The sequence below is a fragment of the Solea solea genome, chromosome 1 (genome assembly GCF_958295425.1).
Source record: "Solea solea chromosome 1, fSolSol10.1, whole genome shotgun sequence".
Taxonomy (NCBI): Eukaryota; Metazoa; Chordata; class Actinopteri; order Pleuronectiformes; family Soleidae; genus Solea; species Solea solea.
This window is the reverse complement of record NC_081134.1, coordinates 31,354,934-31,376,273: the sequence shown is the minus strand read 5'-3', so window position 1 is coordinate 31,376,273 and position 21,340 is coordinate 31,354,934. Positions and strand designations below refer to the sequence as shown.

General features: G+C 41.7%; 2 protein-coding genes across 7 annotated transcripts in view; both read left to right on the top strand.

Moving 5' to 3' along the window:
* Positions 1–21,340, top strand: part of apodb (apolipoprotein Db) — a 313,363-nt gene that overhangs the window by 269,357 nt on the left and 22,666 nt on the right. The window lies entirely within an intron of this gene.
* The window catches only part of LOC131470795 (rho GTPase-activating protein 21-B), an 87,915-nt gene that overhangs the window by 48,667 nt on the left and 17,908 nt on the right, over positions 1–21,340 (top strand). For 3 of the 5 annotated variants that reach the window (XM_058646811.1, XM_058646802.1, XM_058646784.1), the window contains 6 exons: positions 189–210; positions 13,139–13,231; positions 14,980–15,058; positions 15,910–15,964; positions 17,724–17,747; positions 19,070–21,035. In XM_058646811.1, coding sequence (XP_058502794.1) covers positions 189–210; positions 13,139–13,231; positions 14,980–15,058; positions 15,910–15,964; positions 17,724–17,747; positions 19,070–21,035 — 2,239 coding nt within the window. Of the gene's footprint in view, positions 1–188; positions 211–13,138; positions 13,232–14,979; positions 15,059–15,909; positions 15,965–17,723; positions 17,748–18,118; positions 18,456–19,069; positions 21,036–21,340 lie in introns of those variants that run through there. The other 2 variants (XM_058646793.1, XM_058646818.1) reach the window with 2 other exon arrangements.

The window sequence follows — 21,340 nt, the reverse complement described above, 5'->3', positions numbered from 1 at the left end:
AATACACTGGTAGTAGATGTACCACACTTTGAGAACCTTTTGAAAATGCCAGAAGATAGAAAATAATGATGGTTATTGATTAAAAGCTGGCAAAAATAATGTACATTTTCATTGGTAAGTGGTCATATCATTTATATATTATGTATTATACAGTTAATTAATGAAATTACTCTCCTTTTTTCTTTCAGGATGAAGAGAACGGCAGCCGAGGTGAGTAAACACTGAACTATTCAGATTTTAAATGTGAATTAGAGACGTGCGCCGTGAGCTCAGACCTCAGGTGTGAACACAGAAACCGTTTAGTCTCAGCTGTTCATCGGCCCATGTGCAGAATTGGGATTTAAGGATGATTGACATCCCATAACTGAACTCATAGAGTGGAAAAGATGCATTGTGATGACCCCGTGTCATTGCCATTCACTTCGGTGCCACTGTTTGTTTTGTGACGGCATGAATTTAAATCAAGGGAATTGCAGATAAACAACAGGGGAAGTAGAGGAAGAATCTGAAATCTGTGAGGTGGTGATGGAGTCATGGTTGAATCCTCAGGTTTTTTCTTTACTCTTCAGAGTGGCAGGAGGATTATCAGAAGGATTCCTAAACAACACTGCAGCACTTTCTCGTGCAGATTTACAGTAGAATAACACAGATTACTGAAGAAATAATCCACTTTTTAAAGCTGCAGTTCGTAATTTTTGGTGATTTTTTGTTGTGCTTTAATGCTCGTATTCTTGTTCTCAAATATTATTTTAACGCTGTCTAGCGTGACTATCAGACCTGACTGAAGGAGCATTTGTGTGTCTACAGCTGCAGAGCAGTGGCGGGCAGGGACAAGAGGCATTTATCCCGTCCCGTTTTTGGATGAAAAAATCTTAGACTTACATTCATTTCCTGGAGACTTAATCCAATCTTAGCCACAATTACTGATGTCCTAATCCTTAAAATGTAGTAATTTAAGTTATGGGGACTTGATATTTGTCCCCATAAGGAAGACTAGTCATAATGTGTGTGTAAACAGATTTAGGTCCCCACAACATTAGCAATTCCAGGTAAATCAAGTTTTTGTAGAACAACAAAGTCTTACTTCAGTCTGTTTTCAGCTGTTTGACTTTTCTAGTACAACATTACTGTCCTGCGTCTGTGTTGACATTGAACAAGTCACTTCCTGTGTGCAGCACAGGAAGGTCGCCGGGCGACACAAGACCCAAACACTGCTATACTGAGAAACACGCTCAGCGTTTCTGCCCCTTTACAGCAAAGCTGAGTGAGCAGCGTTGTGTGAATTCATTTGACGATAGTTTGAACTCGGTTGTTTTAGTCAGTGCAGTCCTCAGAGCCTGTGTTGTGTTGTGTTGTGTTGTGTTGTGATGTGTTGTGATGTGTCTCCATGTGAAAATACACTATAAATACCAGGTGAACGCTGTCCTCTTTCTTTGTTTTGGACACAGAAGTATGTTGTTCTGTTGTGTCATCATTTTTCTACTCAATCTGGATTTATACATGATTGATATAAACACGAATGGTGTCATTTTTCATCACCCCCTAAAATGTAATTTTTCAGCTTTGTGATGTAACCTGCACCCTAATTTACGCACATTTCTACATGTGTTCGATTATTTTGACGGATATACAATTAGCAAAGGGAGGAGATCGTCCTCAGCGTCTGTTTGTTTGCTTTGTGAGGCGTCCAGACTCCTGTCAGTACCAGGTGTGATTCAGCACAAAACTGTTGAGCGGACAGTGAACATGAAGGGAAGGTGAGCCCCGAGGGGCTTTTTTAGTCCATAAATCTCCGACCCTGGAAAAACGCATCCCAGCAGGAAATTGAGAGATTCCCGAAAGTGTCCCTCATCATCCCCTCTTGGCTCTTGGTGTCACATTCCTCACACTTCCCCAAACCCCTCCACCCAGTTTAGCCTCTACACATCCACACGCTTCATTCAACAAAGGCCTCACAACATTAAACAACACACACATACACACATGGGGCCCTGCTGTGGTGGGAGGAGAAAAGCCTTGAGGGAGTGAGTGTGGATACACTTTTCATGAACTCACGACTTCTTAATGTGACTTTACCTGAAAGACGTCATTACCAGTGGCAGGCTCCTGTGATTCCCTGCCATTATGTATATGTAAGGAACCCTTTTTTTTTGCCCTTTAAAGCAGAACGATGCAGGGTTTTTAGCCTAATTTAACAGCTTTGAGTCAGAGTCATTGTGATGGGTGCATTCATTCACACCAGCTCCTTCTTAATCGAACCCTAGTTCGTTTGCTCTGTTTCGCCTAAAAACATAGGTCTATGGAATTAGATTTGAACACTTTTCATGAAGCAAACAACACTTTTTAAGAAGCAAATAAAATATCAATTTAATCATTCAAAAAATATTGTATTTTGTTGTTTGAAAATACACTGAAAATATTGACACAAATCTAATTCCATATAGGTCTTGGTTCACAAGTGGACTACAACGCATGGCATTGTTGGTAAACATAACCAAAACTTACGCACGTGTAGAACGATAGCCAGGAGAAATGTCTGAGCCCATTGTTGCAGCGTATATTATGTGTCATATGTTGACATAAAACGATTTGATGCAGCTCCATGCTTTGCTCTTATGTGGAGTTTTCATGTTCATTGGCTTGTCTCATCTTCTCCTTCAGTAATTCTTGATGCAGCGCCGCCCTCAGGCGAGGTGGGGAATACTTTATTCAAAAGGTTTGACTCTAGCGTACTAGAAGTGTGAAAATTACCTAAATCCAAGTCTTGTTGCGGGGAGATCGGGGGCTCATGAAGAGGAAGATTGTTGTGCTGCTTTGTTTCTGTTTGTTTTACCTGCAGCTGCTGCTGGAGCTGAGCTCAGGTGGTTGAGCAGGTTGGTGTTGGTTCAAACATCAGCAAACAATAATAACAACTTTAAACGGCTCCTAATTTGTTTTCTAAAGTCACTGTGCGGAAAAATACACGTCATCCACACAACAGTACAAGTCTTATTCATCCTGTCATGAAATAATGACAGTATTCATGATGATTGTTGTTTATAACAGTGTGTTTTTTTTTGCTGCTCATTCTCTACATTTACTGTCACACTGATGAATGCTGGGTTTAAACAAAATAGAGTTAACACAGATTTGTTTGTTACTTTCGCCGTCTTTGGTGTGAAACAAGAAATATACTAGTTTTCAGATGCTTTGGTGTCGTAATTGTCTGCTCAGTAGGACATTCTAGTTTGTTTGTGTCCTCCATAGCTTCACTGTGGTCACAAGGTCCAGGCTGTATATTCAATATGCTTCTTTCATGTTGTCTCTTGTGTAGAGTGAGTATAGAAGGACTGGTTGAATTCATTGTTAGTGTCGTACTCACGTGGTGAGTGATGTGGAACTCCATGATCGTGCAGTGGAGCACCAGTAAATGCTGAATGGATCAAAAGACACTGTCAGTGTGTAATAAAGTTACGACATGTTCTAATAAAACAGCATCGTGATGATTTACTGCAGAGCTGAAAGAGATTTCCTTGGCCCAGAAAAGGTTGCTTTTCACATGAAAAACATCTTCGTTTGTTGACAGACTCCAAGAAATGTCAAATAATATTACTACACACACCTAAATCATCACTCCTACAGTTGTGAATATTATAATTTTTCTCTCCGTGACACCCTGCGACAGCCAGTCTATCCTTAATAACCTGTTTCTATTGTGTAGGAATTCCATTCACATGGACTTCATGGATTCAATGACTGCATTGTATCGTCGTCGTCTTTCGCAAAACAAACAGGTTTGCCATTGTTTACGGCAAGTTAATTAACAGTTTATGCTTTGAAATCAGCCTCAATACTTGACCTTTTATCCTCTTAATGTTATTATGAAACAGCAGGTCGACGTCTGAGACTATGGTCGTCTTTACACCTGGCATTAAAGTGCGTTTTCTGTGATCTGATTGCAATCGGGCAGTGCATTAGGTCAGTACAAAAGACTACATTAAGTACTTGGCATCAGAGATGTAAGAGATGTAATTTTCCAAAAAGGTGTTATATTGATTTCTGAGACAATAGTATAACACAACTGTTCATCTCCCAAGAGACGGGGGAATCTGACTTCCATGACACTATTTTGAGAGCGACGAATACTCGAAATACACGAAAGTTCCCCAAAAGACAAAGTTCAGGGTCCAGTTGAGCATTAACTCCTGTGATCCCGGATAACCTGATATCACATCTGAAGCACATTTCAGACAGGTTAGCTCTGTGATATCATCGTCTGTGATGTCATTCAGAACCTCATTGAGAAAGTTGGTATTTTTAACTTGACGTCCGGGTCTGGTTCTCTGAAAACAGGAAGTGATGTCAGTGAATTTGGCTGGTCTCATATTGACACTTTTGTCCATAAAGATCACAGATGTGAAGTGATGATGAGTCAGAGACACAGGTGATGGTAAAATGTGACAGAGCAACTTTATTATGTTTTTTTTTTTTTCATTTTATAATAAATGTAGTTCTTCTTGGGTATGGTATAGTTGATGTAGAATATTGTTATTTATATGTTAATAGTTAGCTGACAAGATCTGATTCTCATTTCCTTCTGATGCCCACATACTGTCGACGTTACGAGCTAAGAATGAAGCTCACTGCTGGTCACAATCATAGCAAACGACACAGACACCCATAACATCACATCATCGGAGAACCACTTGAACACATGCATACTCAAACGCACACGCAGTCGCAGACAGATAATAATGAATCCCATGTGTTAGCTTATTTAAATGTTTATGAAGCAAGGAAAAATTTGCATTTGCATTGCATTCTGTCCGGGGTCGAGCTCTGTGATGTTCGCTGCAGAGCAGTTTATTTGCTTGACTCGGAGCCAGTGTGTGATGAGGCTGTTGGTGTTTGGAAGGAGAGAGAGAGAAGTGGTGGTGGTGGTGTTTGACGAGCTGGGTGTTGTCGCGAGAAACACTTAAACCTTCTGAAAACATAAGCAGACAGCGACGTGGGTACACGGATAAACAAACGTCATCATGGATCTATGGTATGTGTAGTCGTATAGGGATGATGTCCTCCACTCAGTGTGGACGTGTTTATTTCCTTTCACAGCGGTTGTGTACATACCACACAGCCGCCGTTATCCCCAAATCCTCCTCTCCATCTCACTTCCTCTCGTCCCTGTCTCTCCCTCCTTCCTGTATCTCTCTCTCTCTTTTCAGCTGTGTATTTTAGCGAGTTATCAAAGGGTAAAAATCCGATTGAGTCATTTTTTTTCATTCTCTTTCTCTTTTCGCTCCATTTATGAAGCCGCGGCACCTCAGTGCAGCGAGAGAAGCAACATAAAAATGTGGCGATCTGTTCAAATATTTGTTTTTCATTCAACGTGAAACACTTTCCTCTGCAGATACCACTTTTATTTCCCTCTCTCTCTCTCTTTTCTGTGTGTGTATCAGATTTTTGGTTTGTTCCCATGAAAGTCTGCAGAGGGAACGTTAGAGCAGCACAAGCAAACAGAATTCCCCTGAATTCTCCAGTGAGCCCTCTTTAACGCCCCACCTTCTTCAACAAAGCTGTGTCTTAAGTTGTGTCTCCTTTTCTTTTTGCCACGGTCAACTTAGTGTAGCACTAAGACTGGAAACCCGGGAGCCAGTTAAATTCTGTCTCCGTTCAGAAATATGCAAAAGACTCCAGGAAGTATAGCCTTGAACCTGAGAAATTTGCAGAGTTATAAAGAGAATTTCAATATTAATATTGTCTAATCTACTTCTTGGCCAGAGAACAAATTCCTCGACTTCTTTGATGTTCTCCTGCTTTATTTGGCATATTTCCATCTGCGTTTACTAGTTATATTAGTGCGCTATTTCCCTTTTCATTTCATATGAGAGGTCAAGACACACACAGATGTTTTCTAGTCAAGTGTAAGTAATTATAAATCTGACAGGTTGTTTTGTCATTTGTATAATGTACGCCCACCCACGTAGAAGACGTTAACATTGAGACACAAGTCACAAAAACTTTTTTCAGGCAGAAATCCAAACACAACTGACAGTTCACCTCTCCTCTAGCTTGCCTCATACTACATAATAATAATAATAATAATGACACAAGTAATGAACTTTGTATCATTAAACCAAGTAACAAACACATTTGTTTTTAAATAATGGTCCTGTAAAGGGATAATTGAAGATATTGAGTTAATGTTATAACATGCTAAAACTTAGCAAGAGAAAGCGAGAAATAGAATTAAAAAAATAAAATCAGTTTGGCTAAAATGCTACAAATGTGAATAAAATGAAAATAAAATAAGTCAGATTTATCACTAGTCTTCAATTTCACACAGAAATAGATATAAGTTGGATTTTTCATTATTGCCGGCAGCAGTAGATTAGCTAAAAACAACTTTAGCTAATGTAGAGTTTATCTAGCTAATCCAGCTAACGTCTGAAAAGCTTTGTCTGACTAACTCTATAAATGTGTCTGGTTCGTTTGTTTCTCAATAATAGTCTTGTAAAGGGATAACTGTATATTCACATAATGATTTGGTGCATAATATCCTGTTATAACTCCAAGGCTTAAGCCTTTTCCTTGAAGTTTTAACAGGATAACAAGATATGCTTAGTTTTAGCAGTGTTAGCCTAAAGCTACATAACCCCAGGCAAAATTATCCATATGAAATATATCCATTTTCACAGTGTACATTTGTTTTGTCACTTCAATTAAGCAAAAAGTTTCCCCCAAAAAATTTTTTATAATCACAACTGTTGTGATTGTGTCATGGAACATAATCCCCGGTGTATTTACTTGTTTGTTTTTTTGTAGTTTTGTCTCGACATACTTGACATTGGAGCAAATAAACACATGTTTAATTCTTTCCTTTCCACTTTTTTTTGCTTGTGTGTCTTTTGGTCTTGTAAGGATCAGAATAAACAGACTCCACCCTTCCACTCTGTTTTGAAGAGAATCGCAGCCAGTTGGCTCATTTAACACATTTTATTGAAGCATGAGAAAGTATTTTAAAATCAACCCATCTGTTTCCAGATGTTTGTCACTTGTTCCCTCGGTTGAAATTTAATTGCCTAGTTAGATAGTTTGGCTTGTTTTACAGAAAGAAAACAAAACACTGAATCAACTCTTTTCTCTCTCTCTCTCTCTCTTCCTCTCTCCCTCTCTCCCTCTCTCTTTTTGTTGAAATGCGGTCAGTACATATCCTCTTTCCCCTGGGTGGGTTTTGGTATTTGCAATTCCTAGAAAAAACATGATGGAAAGTACTCCACCACCTTCCTGTGTGTGTGGTGGAAAAAACACCAGGTGTGCGTTTGTGTGTGTGTGTGTGTGTGTGATGAGCAGATCAGATGTGGTGGAGGTGTCAGGCGTGGGTTACCACCTCTGTACATATCTCTCTCTCTCCACAGTGAGGAATGCTACAGTCATGACGTTGAATTATTGTGAAATGACCCCAGATCCCATAAACGTAACCCTACATTTAAATATACACTGAATTAATATGATTGGTTACATCCACAAATGGGGCCACACGGTGATGTAGTGGTTAGCACTCTCGCCTTGCAGCGAGAAGACCCGGGTTCGAGCCCCGGTTGGAACAAGGGCCTTTCTGCATGGAGTTTGCATGTTCTCCCCGTGTGTGCGTGGGTTCTCTCCGGGTTCTCCGGCTTCCTCCCACAGTCCAAAAACATGCAATGTGGGGATTAGGTAAATTGGACACTCTAAAATTGACCATAGGAGTGAGTGTGAGAGTGAATGGTTGTTTGTCTCTATGTGTGTGGCCCTGCGATGGACTGGCGAACTGTCCAGGGTGTACCCCGCCTATCGCCCGATGTAGCTGAGATTGGCACAGCACCCCCGCGACCCTCTGGTGGAGGATAAAGCGGTAGATGATGACTGACTGACTGACATCCACAAATGCAGTTTAATGCAACAATCCTGCACCAAATCGTCCTGTTTTAGGTTTATAATTACACTTTTCTTTATTAAGTAGTCTGGCGATTGTTTTCTCGCAAAGAAATCAGAACATATTCATGTTTTAGATGCTGAAATCTGAGAACTGACTGATTAATCAGTCATTAAATTGTTGCACCCTTAGTATTATGTTTAGTATTGCACAGCCTCTCCTCACTAATATGTGCAAGGAGAACAAATACCACAGTGTCCATTTACACTGTTTTTTTGAGCCGTGAACTGCAGCTCTTCCTCAGCAGGTGACCTTTGTTCAGTCATCAGCCACCATGTAATGGAACAGATACTGTGGTTATACAGTTGACCTTTTCCAAGTACAATGAAATTCTTTACCGTAGAAAACTAACTAAACACATTGGCTTCTGAAAAATCACATCAAATGTTATGTTTGAACAATTTTAAGCTTGAATAGAGAAATTTCTGAGGTTAAACTATTTTATTGTCATCTTCAAACTGATTGTACAATGTAATGTGGATAGTTAGAGATGTAGAGATATGGGATATATGTACTGATCGCCCAATAATCTGCACTTTCACCACTGCCTTTGCATACCGATTTGTTGACACAGGTGAATTTAACTTTCTTTTGCGCTGAAAAATATTACTTAAATTTACTCCTTTATTGATTGTTTAATGTGAATCCGATGATCGGTTGTGTTGACTTAATTTGCTCGGTATCCTTAAAACTTCTAATAACCAATAAAAACAAATTGAATCTGAGGTAGTTATTTATTGGCATTAAAATAAAATAAAATGCAGGAATAATCTTACATAAAGTCACTTAGCAGTGTGCTTTTATTCCCCCGTTTTGTTTCTGGAGCTGCTACTTGTGCTGTGTAAATAAAGTTTTACTCAAGGTGTGTTTACAGCAAGGTCAAACCTCTGACTTCACACTGGCTGTGATGACAGAGGCTTTAAAGGCATATTGACATTCCCTCCTCCAGTGTGTGCCGAGGTGCCTGACGTAAAAGCTGCCGCTGTTTACAGAGAGCTGCGATTAGTGTAAGGAGACCTGTCTGTTTTCAGACCGGCACCTTAAAAAAGCCCTTACATCATGTGACAAAAGTCTGTTGACACAGTTTATGAGGATGTGGGCCTGTGTGAGTATTTCACCCAGGTCAGGAGTCAGGTACGCAGGTGTTTTAGCGCAGGTTTAGGTTTTCAGAGCCTAGTTGTGTTTGGACAAGTTTGTGTGAACTGGACTCGGAATTCATGGGAATCTGGAAGAAGAAAAGGCAGAATTACACGACAGTATTTATTTTTCATGTGCCGTCTTTGAAGCAGCCCCGGTGTCTTTGGGCCGAGGTTTGACATTCAAACACGCTGCGCTTTCTGAAGGAAGTTGGAGTTTATGGGTTTTATGTGAAGTGTGCTTGTGCTTTGACCTTCCCTCACTATGTGGGAGGGCAGAGGATTCTTGTACAAGGATCAGAAGCCTCACATTTTCATATTCCTTTGCTGGAAGAGACCTGATATAGACAACTATCTAAACACACTCACAGTACTGCTCCTCCTCCTCCTCTTCATCTCTGTTTGAAATGTTGAGAAAGTAGAAGAGCTTCTTCTACAGTCAGTGTGTTTGCATGACTCGTGCAGTGCCAGTTTTTGTGGGTTTAAATGGTCACTGATGGACAGACATTCCTTGGATTTCTTATTCCAAAGTTGGTGTAAGTCGCCTCCCAAATTTGAAAACCGCCAAGCGACCGGTTTTTGGATGTTTTGTCTCAACAAGACGTCAAAACTTTGTTCGCAAAGAAGTTATGTTTTTCTGCCGCCCAATCAACCCAATCAGACAGTCGTGGGTGGAGCCGGTCTTACCGTACCATACCATTGTACTCTGGTACCCCAAGGGAAGAGTACCAAAGGATTGAACAGTTGGGGACGGTTATTTTGGTACTATTGTACCGTGCTGTACTGAACCAAACTCTTCCAATCGGTGGAATCATGGCGCAACACGCAACTGTAAAACCTTGGGCTTTGACCCCTTCTGAACCCCTCTTTGTTTGGCCCTTCACCCAGGACCAAGTAGCCAAGGGAGACCCTACCAGGGGCAAAACTGCCTAGACAACATAGCTCCAGAATCATTAGCGCACTCAAACTCATCCACCACGATAGGCTGGTGGTTCAAGGAGGGAATCCAGACTGGTTTTCCGATTAAGCTTCAAGAATTAAATACTTTTGAGATTATTGGAATTAACGATACGTAATGGTGGTCGCCATGTAGTGTGGTGGAGGTGGACACAGTACACTGTTTTCCGGGGTGTTATATGACGCACGTAAAGATCTGACTGTGTCTGGAAACATATCAGAGCAAGCAACACATGTGCGTGGGCATCAGTGTGTTTTTGTTTACTGGCACATTTGTGTTTGGGTGTGTTTTGTGAGTGTGAGAGCCACGTAAATGCCTAAGACGTTGGACATGAAGTGAAGGTATTACGCCGGCGGTTAATGCAGGGAGTGGGCAGTGGGCCCAGCCCTCTGTAGAATAACATTATCTAACCCAAAACAGGGGGGGGGGGGGGGGGGAGAGGGGAGCAGGCCCACACAACCAGGCCCAGCTGTGCAGCCAGGGATGGCAGCCAAACTGAGGCTTGTTGAGGCCAAAAAGCAGAGCTGACACTCAACCGTGCCAATAGACGGCAGTGGACTGAGTCTCTGCTGAACTGAACGAGAGGGGAAAATGCTTATTTTTGCTTCATATGTGATTGAAATGCGAGTGAAAAATGGCAACGTTATGTCACTGCCATCTCTGTGATATTTGCTCCGACAGCTACGTTTATTCAACAGCCGTGTCCACACGTGTGTGTGTGTGTGTGTATTTTGGTTAATCCACACAATAGTTTATGGTTCTGATAAGACGATTGGGAGCATTAAAAATGTCCAAAGCTTTAGATTTCCACAATAAATCCTGTTCATCCAGCTGTAGCGCCATTGGAAACTTGCAGAATCCAATTTGTGCCACTGCAGAGTCGGAGGCTCAGAAAGATTGTCTCTGGAAATGGGAATCTGGTACACACACAGAGAGAGAGAGAGAGAGAGAGAGAGAGAGAGGGTTTGGTTTCCATGACTTCAGAGGACATCACATTGACTTACATTAATGTCCTGGGGACTTAACCTTAACCATAACTACTACTCTAACCTCATCCTATCCATGTCTTCAGCTTAAAATGTGATAATTTATGTTATGGGGACTTGCTTTTTGTCCCCATAAAGTGAGTGTGTAAACAGATTTAGGTCCCCACAACATGACTAATACCTGGAACACACACACACACACACACATTCTGGTTCAGCATTCCTAGTGAGAACGGCCACATACATAATGGATTCCCTGACCCTCTACTCCAACCTTAACCCATCCATCCATCTTCTACCACTTTATCCTCCACATGAGGGTCATAGGGGGCACTGTGCCAATCTCAACTGACCCTGGACAGTTCGCCAGTCCATCACAGGGACACACAACCATTCACTTTTACACCTACGGTAAATTTAGAGTGTCCAATTTACCTAATCCCCTTATGGCATGTTTATGGACTGTGGGAGGAAACCGGAGAACCCAGAGAAAACATGCAGAAAGGCCCTTGTTCCGTGTTCTTGCTGGAAAGACAACAGCGCTAACCACTACACCAACCTTAACCATCGACCATCACAACTAAATACCTAATCCCCAAACCCTAAACCTCATCCTTATATACACCTAATTCTAACTCTGACCCTCCTAAAACCAAGTCTTAATCCATAAACAGCCAACTGAGGAGCAGCCAAATTGTCCTCACTTTCACAAAAAATAGTCGTCACAAAGACGTATGTACGAGACATAAACAAACTTATGTAGCTGTTCTTTAAGATCTCGCATCGACAGCCGAAATTAAGTGGTTCAAGATTCAAGATTCTTTATTGTTATTATGCAAGCATAACACAATTTCCTATTGTTATGCCTCATTGAGACCAGGTTTTGGTCTCCATGAGGACCTTATTCTGGTCCTGTCCAGCATCAGTCAGTCTCTGTGTTCCGTTTTATTGTCCTGTTCTCACATCAGCATCATGTGCAGTATGAGCGAAAACACAGTGTTGTCATACCACAGTTTTCACTCACAGCAAGTGAGAGTGAAGACATGTCATGTCCTCTACTGCCCCCTACTGGATTATAGCCAAGCGTACATCCATTATTAGAAAACAAGAAGAAGTCACGCATGATGTGATTTCCTGCTGTCTTGTATTTCATTAGAGATTATTTGACAATCTTTGCGTTTCGGGATATTTATCCAAGCAAAAAAGAAAGCTTAAAAATAAACAATAAAGAAATAACATGTTTGTTTCCTAGAAAACAAAATGAATCAGCTGTTTTTTAACTCAGTGATGAAGTGAAATGGTGTACAACTCTTTTGAGGTTCAGCAAAGTTTGAAATGTAAAAATAATTGCAGTTTTGTGAATTGAAAGTCCAGTTCCATAATTTGAAGTGCAATGTTTTATGTATTTTCGGAGTTTTTCCTGCCATGTGTTTCAGCCTCTTCCTTTTTAGTTATTGGCACATTCATATTAAATGATCTCACTTTATTTTTACTTTTTATACGAATGTTACAGAGATAAAATTATTCATTCATTCACCAGATTTGTACTAATCCAATCGAACTTTATTTATAAAACAACATCTGAAACAGTGCTGCAGTGCTGTACATCAGAGATAAATAAAATTAATAAAATAAAAACATATAATAGACCAACATAATACTGTAGAATGTATAAAAACATGCAATAAAAAAGATAAAACCAACATGTTTTAAAGAGTTAAAATGGATTTTAAGATGCATTTTAAAAGTTTTGTTCTACACTCAGTTAATCCACATTGTTTTGAGAACCTAGAACGATCACGTACAGTATTTAGATTTGTTTTGTGTGTGTAGAATTACTCAAATTATTAGTTTAATTGTTAGTTTATTGTCAGTCGTACAACTAAATGCTCGTTACAGTATATAATACATATATAGTTCTTTGCTGAGTAAATCTGGATCAGTAGCACAAATAAAAACGAAAGGAAATGTGTGCTGTCCCAGTGCAGCGTGTCATACTTTCTCATGTCACTGCTGCTGCTGCTGCTGCTGCTCTTCTTCACTGTGTGACCATGTTCTCTCTCTCTCTCTCTCTCTCTCTCTCTCTCTCTCTCGCTCCGGTTACCAGGGAGACAGCGAAACCGTCTGGAGCCAATGGACACCATTTTTGTCAAGCAAGTGAAGGAGGGAGGCCCCGCCCACGGAGCTGGACTCTGTACAGGTATACACACACACACACAGAGTCTCTGGAGACGACTGAGCTCCCGGTAACTGGCAGATCTTTGACGATTAACTCCGACCGCCTCACGTTTGACCCGCTCTCGCTGTTCCCGGTGCCAGGATTTCTTCACGTCGGCTCTCTGGAGAATTCCACTTCCTCGTGAAGCTGCCAGGCAAAACATAGATGAGTTACAGAATAACAGATGGCCTCCTTTGTGGGAGGCTGAACAAAGTGTAATCTGCGCGACTGTTATTCCAACCTCCCCCCATTTTTGTGTTATTATTTCTTATTAATCCATGAATCACTTTGTAATTTAAAGGGTAAAAAAAAAAAAAAAATCCTACAGAAATTGAAATGAATCAGCAGTTTTTTCGTGATAGCTGAAGCTCTTACTGGACACTGCGTTACTGGAAATGTCAAGTAGCCTCAGACAAACCCTGTGAATCTCTCTCTCTGTGTCTTTTATCTGATGATCATCGCTCTCCTTTCCTCTCCTGGGATGAGCCACTGTAAATGTTTTCCCACAATTATCTCGTTTCCTCTCCTCGACTCACCTCCCCGTCTTCTAAGACGTCCGTCCTCAGAAAAGCCTGAGTGGACGTAGATCCTAATATTTTGGTCCTTTTGTGCTGGTTCACCTGCTCAATAATAGTATTGACTGTGGACCGGAGTCTTGCGCCGGAGCCTGATACCTCCCAATTTTAAAAGATGTGTTTGTGTTTAAACGTGAACGTCCATGTCACTCAAATTTACAGATTCACAGACATTATCCCACTCCTCCTGCGTCATCAACAGCATAAATGAAAACATTACAAATGGTGAACTGAAGATAATAGAGAACAAGAGGAGGGGGAAAAAGGAAAATGACTGAAGTTTAATCTCATTATGACGACAATTGCGAGCCGACCTGCTATATGCAGATGACTTTAAAAAACAACCCCAGAAAAGCATTAAGCCTTTAACACCTAAGCCTCAAAATGTCCTTTGACAGTTTTTTTTTTTGCTTATTTTAACCATAAAAGGTCCAGAAACTAAGTAACTAAGTGCTTTTGCCCATTTTTCCAGAAAAACTTTCTATATATACAGTTTACTGCATGTTAAAATAGTGTATTGACAATTTAAAATGAAGAAAAACACTGTAGTTGTACACAAACACCAGATTTTGAGTGTTCAGTTTGAAACTTGAACAGAATCAAACATATTTAAAATAATATTTTATTTGAGTTTTCGTCTCAATGTCCAAAAACAGGACAAAACATGGAAACTACAGTATGTACAGGCGTTTTTCCTGCTCTCTCCTCTCTGGCGACAAAGACTGATCGCCAGAATTACGGTGATGCAAAGAGTGTTTGCACAAACGTGTCGTCTGCGATTCACTCTGTGTTAAAGCGTTAAAAGTGCTCAGATGACGTTGGTAAAGTCTATAAAGTCTCAGTCATTAAGTTACTGTACATAAATTCAGAGCCTATTTCACTTAATCCATGAAACAAAAATATAAACTTTATTCGTATGGCACCTTTCATACAAGGATCGCAGCTCAAAGTGCTTCACAATAAAAGAATACAGATGCAAAAACAACAATAAAACACAACACAGGGTGGAATAAAATGGGAAAGTCAAGAGGTTAAAACCCTGTTTTAACTTTAAAATACTAAAAAATGCAAATAAAAAACAACTCAGGGTGGAATAAATAGACAGTAATGAATAAAATTGCAGCGTGGTCATTTCTCTTCTTTGTCTTCCTTCAGGGGATCGAATCGTGAAGGTGAACGGAGAGAGCATCATCGGGAAGACGTACTCACAGGTCATCGCTTTGATCCAGAACAGGTGAAGACATGATATGTAACATTTCTGCAACAAAACTTTTCCAACACTGTTTAAAAATCACTTAGAAATCTGTTTTGTTTTTTTCTGTTCACGTAACTATTTTCATTTTGGTGGCGTTTTAATAAAATCTGCTGTCACTTCACTCCATGTAAACATCAAAGTGAGAGGAAGGAAATATTAATGTTAAGGAAATAATTTATTCATCCTACTTCCTGTTAAAACAAGTCAGGGCAGTTTTGAGTATTTGGTTTTAGTCGTTCTTCCTCTTCTTCTTCTTTATGTTGTCTTACATTTTAGTCATAAAACATTGGCGGTAAAAGGAGGTTGTCACACTTTATCTGTGTTCTGAGGGTTAATTAAGTTAATTTTGTGCTGATTTGTTACAAAGTTACTCCTCGTAAGAAGTCTACAACCATCTGACTGTTATTTTCTTAAATAAAAAAGTTAGTATCACATGTAAAAATGTCACAAAAAAGTGGAAAAATGTGTGTTCATATTCCTGATTGCCGAGAAAATCTCCTAGCAGCGAATTCGCTTTATATTTTCTTAATATTTAAATGACTCACTGATGTAATATTTAATCTGTAGACTACAAAGCAGTCTCGGGGGTCGTCTGGGTCCAACAACAAGTATTTGCCCTCCCTCGGACATTAATCAGAAACCTTCAATTAAAAGGGAATATTTGCCGTCTGAATAACTCAGACTTGAGATCTAATCTCTTCACCGCCGGCGCTCAGATCACATGTTTGTGGATTAATGATAAAGAAACTAAGACAAAAAAACAAAAACCTTTTTCACTCCGTTTAAAACGCAGTTTATTGAAGAACATGTTTGTTTGTCTCGTGTCTCAGCGACGTCGCGCTGGAGCTCTGTGTGATGCCCAAGGACGAGGACATTCTGCAACTGGTGAGGTTCCATTTATTTCCATTAAACAATGTTATTTTAACATGATTTGTGTTTAAACGCCTCGCATGTCTCATTGGTTTTCCTTATTTGGGAAAAGATAGCACAGTGTGCATCGAGTGTAAGTGTATGTTTAACTTTATGCAAAACAGCTCGTGGAAATTAGAAAAGATGGACTGATTTTGGATCATTCATTTGAAAAATGTTAAATATAGGGATCCACTTTTAAAAGAATTCACAATAAAAACCATCACAAAAGATAATTAACCTCACTAAACCTCATTAAAAGTTAGTTTTATGCATAAATGTTGACAAAAAGATTGGGGAAAATTCTGCAAAATTGGTTTTGGGACCCAAAAAAATCCCCTGCGATACATTTGTGGGTCCCTGCCCCATGCTTTGTGTATGACCATTTTTAAGTTTAAAGCACAGACATGAATCGTCTGTTTATTTCTGCAAAAACATTCTTGGGAAGAATGTTTTAATTAAACCCTTCCTTAACTTTTAGGACGATTCTCTTCACTTTTTCAAGAGAACGTAGTGACAAGATTGAGTGGACAGTGACTTTACATTTTTTCGCTCAGTCGCTCACTTCATTTCTGATTTCCCGTTATTTATAATTCCACATCAGGTCGACGTGGATGCTGGGTGGGCTTGAAGGACGTTTTATAAACCCAGAGTTTGAGAGAACACACAGCGTCAGTCAGGCTCCAGAGCTCGACAGACGATAAAACAGTCTAATCATCAGTCTCCACAGCACACAGGGTTTTTTTTTAAACCTCTGTTTGGGTGAATTTCTCTCATGAAGCAGAAACACAGTGGCTCAGATCTCACTCTGTTTCTAAATCCTCACACATAACTGAAACTGAGAGAACTCTCGGGGGTGAAGGATTTCTAATGAACCACTGGAATACATTAAAGTTGAAATTATTTATTATTTTAAACTTAATAGTCATTTACAGCGTGTCTGCCTTCAGCCAGCGTTATGGGATTAAACTGTAAAGTCGTACAAGATGTGATTTAGTTCTTTGGGGGAGTGAAGGAGAGAGGCCCCGCCCACAGAGCTGGACTCGATTTGGGGGAAAATCTATTTGTAATTATGACTGTAGATGTTGCATTTCTGTTCAATATTCACTTAATAATAGATTTAAAGATGCCATCAAAGCGTTACCAACCGTCACAATTGACTTTTATTTTGAAAGCTCTTTTACACTTAAACAAACAAACGTACGAGTAATATATTCAGTTCCTGCCAGTAAACCCATGTAAATGCTACACACTGGTCAAAGTTGTTGAATTTGGACTTTTGTTTTAGTGTTTATATAGAGTTAAGTTTCGGGGGAAACTCCAATAACGTTGGTATGACTTGATCGATGGAGACGAACCTGTCTGCTGGCTGCAGTCAGCTGACCTGAACCTCTCAGGTTCACAAGTGCGTGTGTGTTTGTGCTCAATGAAGAGTGAACATGTGATGGAGCAGTGTGTGTGTGTGTGTGTGTGTGTGTGTGAGCAGGTGAGAGTGACAGAGCAGAGATGAAATGCTAAGTGTGCTGAGAACCAGCAGAATTTGACCTCTATCCCCACTATTCTCCTCTGACTGTGACTTCTCTGCTCTACATTCTTACAGCAGGATGTATTTTATTCATTTAATCCTGACTCCATGTCTCACCTTCATTGCTGCCACTGTGTGAGTTTTCACCTGTTTACTTCTCTTTATTCCCCATTTCTCTCTCTTTCTTTCTTTCTCTCTGCTGGACTGCAGTTTTCCAGGGATATCACTGCTCTGGTAAGAAGGGAAAACTGTACTACTAAGCCATCACTTTTCCTTTCACTTACTTGTTTCTCCAGACTTGATGCACCACTTTCTAAACTCATAGGCACAAAGTGGCAAAAAATACCCACGTTATTTCCCCTGTCTTTCAAGTGCAGAGTTTACACAGGTTATTTTTTAGTCGGTTTTAGTCGGTTATTTTCCCTGACTGCCATGTGTACAGGAATAACATGGAAATAAAGGAGTGTAACTTGTCAGCAGACCTCAAACATTTTTGTGCTCTGTACTTTCCTCATTCGAGAAATGACTTTCTATTGGTCCCCGATTGTTTATGCAATCCAAAAAAAGGGGCGGCACCAAGAGAGTTAGAGTTGCTGCTGCTGCTCTCAGTGCAGTTGTAACTCGACACCTCAGGTAGAGTGCCAATCGATTAAAGTCCAGCACTATAACTCTCTCTCTCCCTTTCATTTTCTCCGGAGCGTCTGCGCTGACAGGATGAGGAACTTTATAACTCACTCACGAGGCAACTGGGAGGTGATGATACTGGAGAGTGAGCAAGGTTATTTCGAGCAAAAGTTTTGAGTTAAAGTTAAATACAGTGACTGTGACAGTAGAGCTGGCGAAACCATGCTGACAGAAGTAGCTTTAGCTGGCAGAGACAGGCAGAGACGTCCTCCGTTCAGCCTGTCCTCATGCCTCAGGGCGCACTCTCCTGTACCCAAGGTGAGTCAGCGTCTGTCAACAGACCTCTTCCCTCCAAGGGTTTATTCTTGACTGTCCGGCTTTCTTTCTCTACTAATTTTTTTTTTGTAATTAATAACATTTGTCTGCGTTCTCGTGGGAAATACAGAAATGTATTTTCAGCTCCAGTCACTTACACTTCTCTGAGGGAACACAGTGACACTGTTTGTCTTCCTGATAATCTCGTCATCCCAAGCAAATGATCCTGTCAATAAATGACACTCAGGGATCACCATTCTCTCTCGCTCTCTCCTCTCAGAAATGTGAGCAGTTGATGTGTTTTGCAAACAGAAGATTGATTGTCAGTGGGAGATGTGTCCAAAAATGTTTCATCAGCTGTTTGTGTCTGAGCAGGAAAAAAAATCTAAAAATGATTGGCCTTAATAGAACAGTGTTGGTATTCATGGCTGTTTTGGGGGGATTTGTATGAGCTGTGTCTGTTTTAGAGCCAGAAAAAAGCTCAGTAGAGAACTCCCAAAGGTTCACACATTGACTATTGTATCCCAATTTCAGTCTACAGTAAATGTATCCTGCCCATGTAATCCAGATTTTACTGTTTCAGCACTCATGACATCATGTCCCATAATCTCTTGCAGGCATATTCCCAGGACGCATACCTCAAGGGGAACGAGGCGTACAGCGGAAATGCTCTGAACATCCCAGAGCCTCCTCCCATATGCTACCCTCGGATAGAAGTTAAATCTGTGGCATCATCAGAGCCTGCCCCGGTCAGCGAGACCTCCCGAGGGCCAGCTCAGGGACCGGGAGGAAGAGGTGGGACCACTGAGAAGAGTTATCGGGTGGAGGTCCCTGTTCCGCCGACCACCCCTCCCCAACAGACTTCAAAGCCTCAGACTGTGGTGTGTGTCTGTAATGAGAGGACAGTAGCCATGCCTCCTGATCCGGTTGACAGGGGTCCCTGGGTGGCTCGGGCTGGCCCAAGCCATCGGACAGAAGAGAATCGGTACAGTTCTCCAGCAGATTCTGGATCAGCTAGACTCAGACCCCTTATTCCCTCAGTACCTGGGGGTGCAAAGTTACAGTACCCATCTTCCTTAGAACCCTCAGTTTACTCCCCTTCCTCAAGTTCCAGACCTGGCTCGCTGCATCCAGACCCCTCGACCCCAGCTGCGCAGGCTCCCGTCACTGTTGCGTCACCTGATACATTTTCCTCTGCTGTCTCACCCAGCGCCAACCACTACTCGCCCTCCCCCACTGCCCCAACCACCTCGCCACACCAAAACATTGACTGGAAAAACTACACCACCTATAAGGACTACATTGATGCCAAGAGGCTGCACACGTACGGCTGTCGCACCATTCAGGAGCGCTTGGACAGTTTACGTGCAGCTTCAAATTCCAGTTCCGCCTACACCCAACAGCGTACACCACCTTCAACTGGCACGAGTCAGCGAGGGCCACTGGGCTCCCAGGTCAGACAGAGGAGCATATCCAGTGATCGCGGAGCAGATGCTAGTACTCAGGGTACGGCAGCGATTCCATTGCGTTGCGCCTCCCAAGAGAGGCTTGAAGGTGGAACGGGCAGGATGATAACGACAAGGAACTGGCCTCGGAGTGCTTCCCAGGACGCCCTGCCCTTCTCCTCTCCGACAGAAGTTACCAAACCTCGGGCGCGTTCATGTGACTACCTGGGCCAGTTGTCTGCGGAGCCAGGTGGCGTTCACCGGGGAGAGTTTGAGGACAGGCCGCTGCTTTGTCGACAAGAAGAAACCAGAGCCAGTAGGCAGGGAGCAGGCCCGCGAGTTTTACCTCATCTTAGCAGGAGTCTCACTGGACAGGAGGAGGAAGGACATAAAAGTGGATTATCTAACTCACCTGTGGCTGCTTCTGTGTTCAATAAAGGTACAGCAGATTCACCGTCGAGGTCAGATGGTCTCATAATGAGACCCTCGCGATTGCCTGTCAAAAACTCAATCTCAGACTCTTTGCCTGCTTTACCCAGTAATAGAACCACAGACCCTCTTAAAGACCAAAGAGCTACCATCATGAGTAACCACCTTGGCTACTCCTCCCCTCTACATCTCCATCTTAGGGGCAGGGCTGACAGTCTGAAAGTGGATAACAGGATGGAGGCCGGGTTGGCAGCCAGGTCCTCCTCTTGCTCTGGTCCGTCCTCTAAGCTGCTCACACAGAGACAACTCCAGAGCAGAGTTGTCTCCACGTCCTCCAGTACTTCCACTACTAATGGAGCTGTGACCCAAATGCCAAAGGTCAGTTCTACCCACACACCCATACGGACTAATGGCGGTCTTGCCGATGGCGTGGAAGGACCCGATGCAACGGTCGTGGTCCTCAGAAGAGACAAAAAATCTGAAACCCCCCACATTCGCCCCCCGTCGTACGTGCTTGCCGTTAATGAAGGCCAGGATAGAGTGATCCGTAAGTCGCCGCCGCTGGTGAAGGCGGGATCTGCTGATGGAGCAATGTGCTGGACATCTAATGACGGCTGCAGGGACATGCATCTGAGGAGGCTGGGAGACACGCGACATAAGTCCGGCTCCGACAACTTGGATGTCTCCCTAGATTCGATCCCTTTTATCGGTAAGTGTGCACTAACCTTACCTCAAACTCTCGCTTCTCTGTCTTTTCTATGTACGGAATTGATATTTTCTTAACCTGCGAATGCTGTCGACGTATGGTACAAAGACTGTGTCGTATGAAACGATGCCTCTCCTGAAAACATTCTTTAAATCATTGAGCCCTACATACTTTTTCTCTGAGATGCAGCCAAGGCCGAGTCAAAGATGACAAGTGGGTGTTGCTTTTATAGGCTTGTTCTTGTGAGATTTTATCAGGCATAAGACATGTCCCCAGAGCTACAGCCTTCACATGAGAGGAAAACTGGA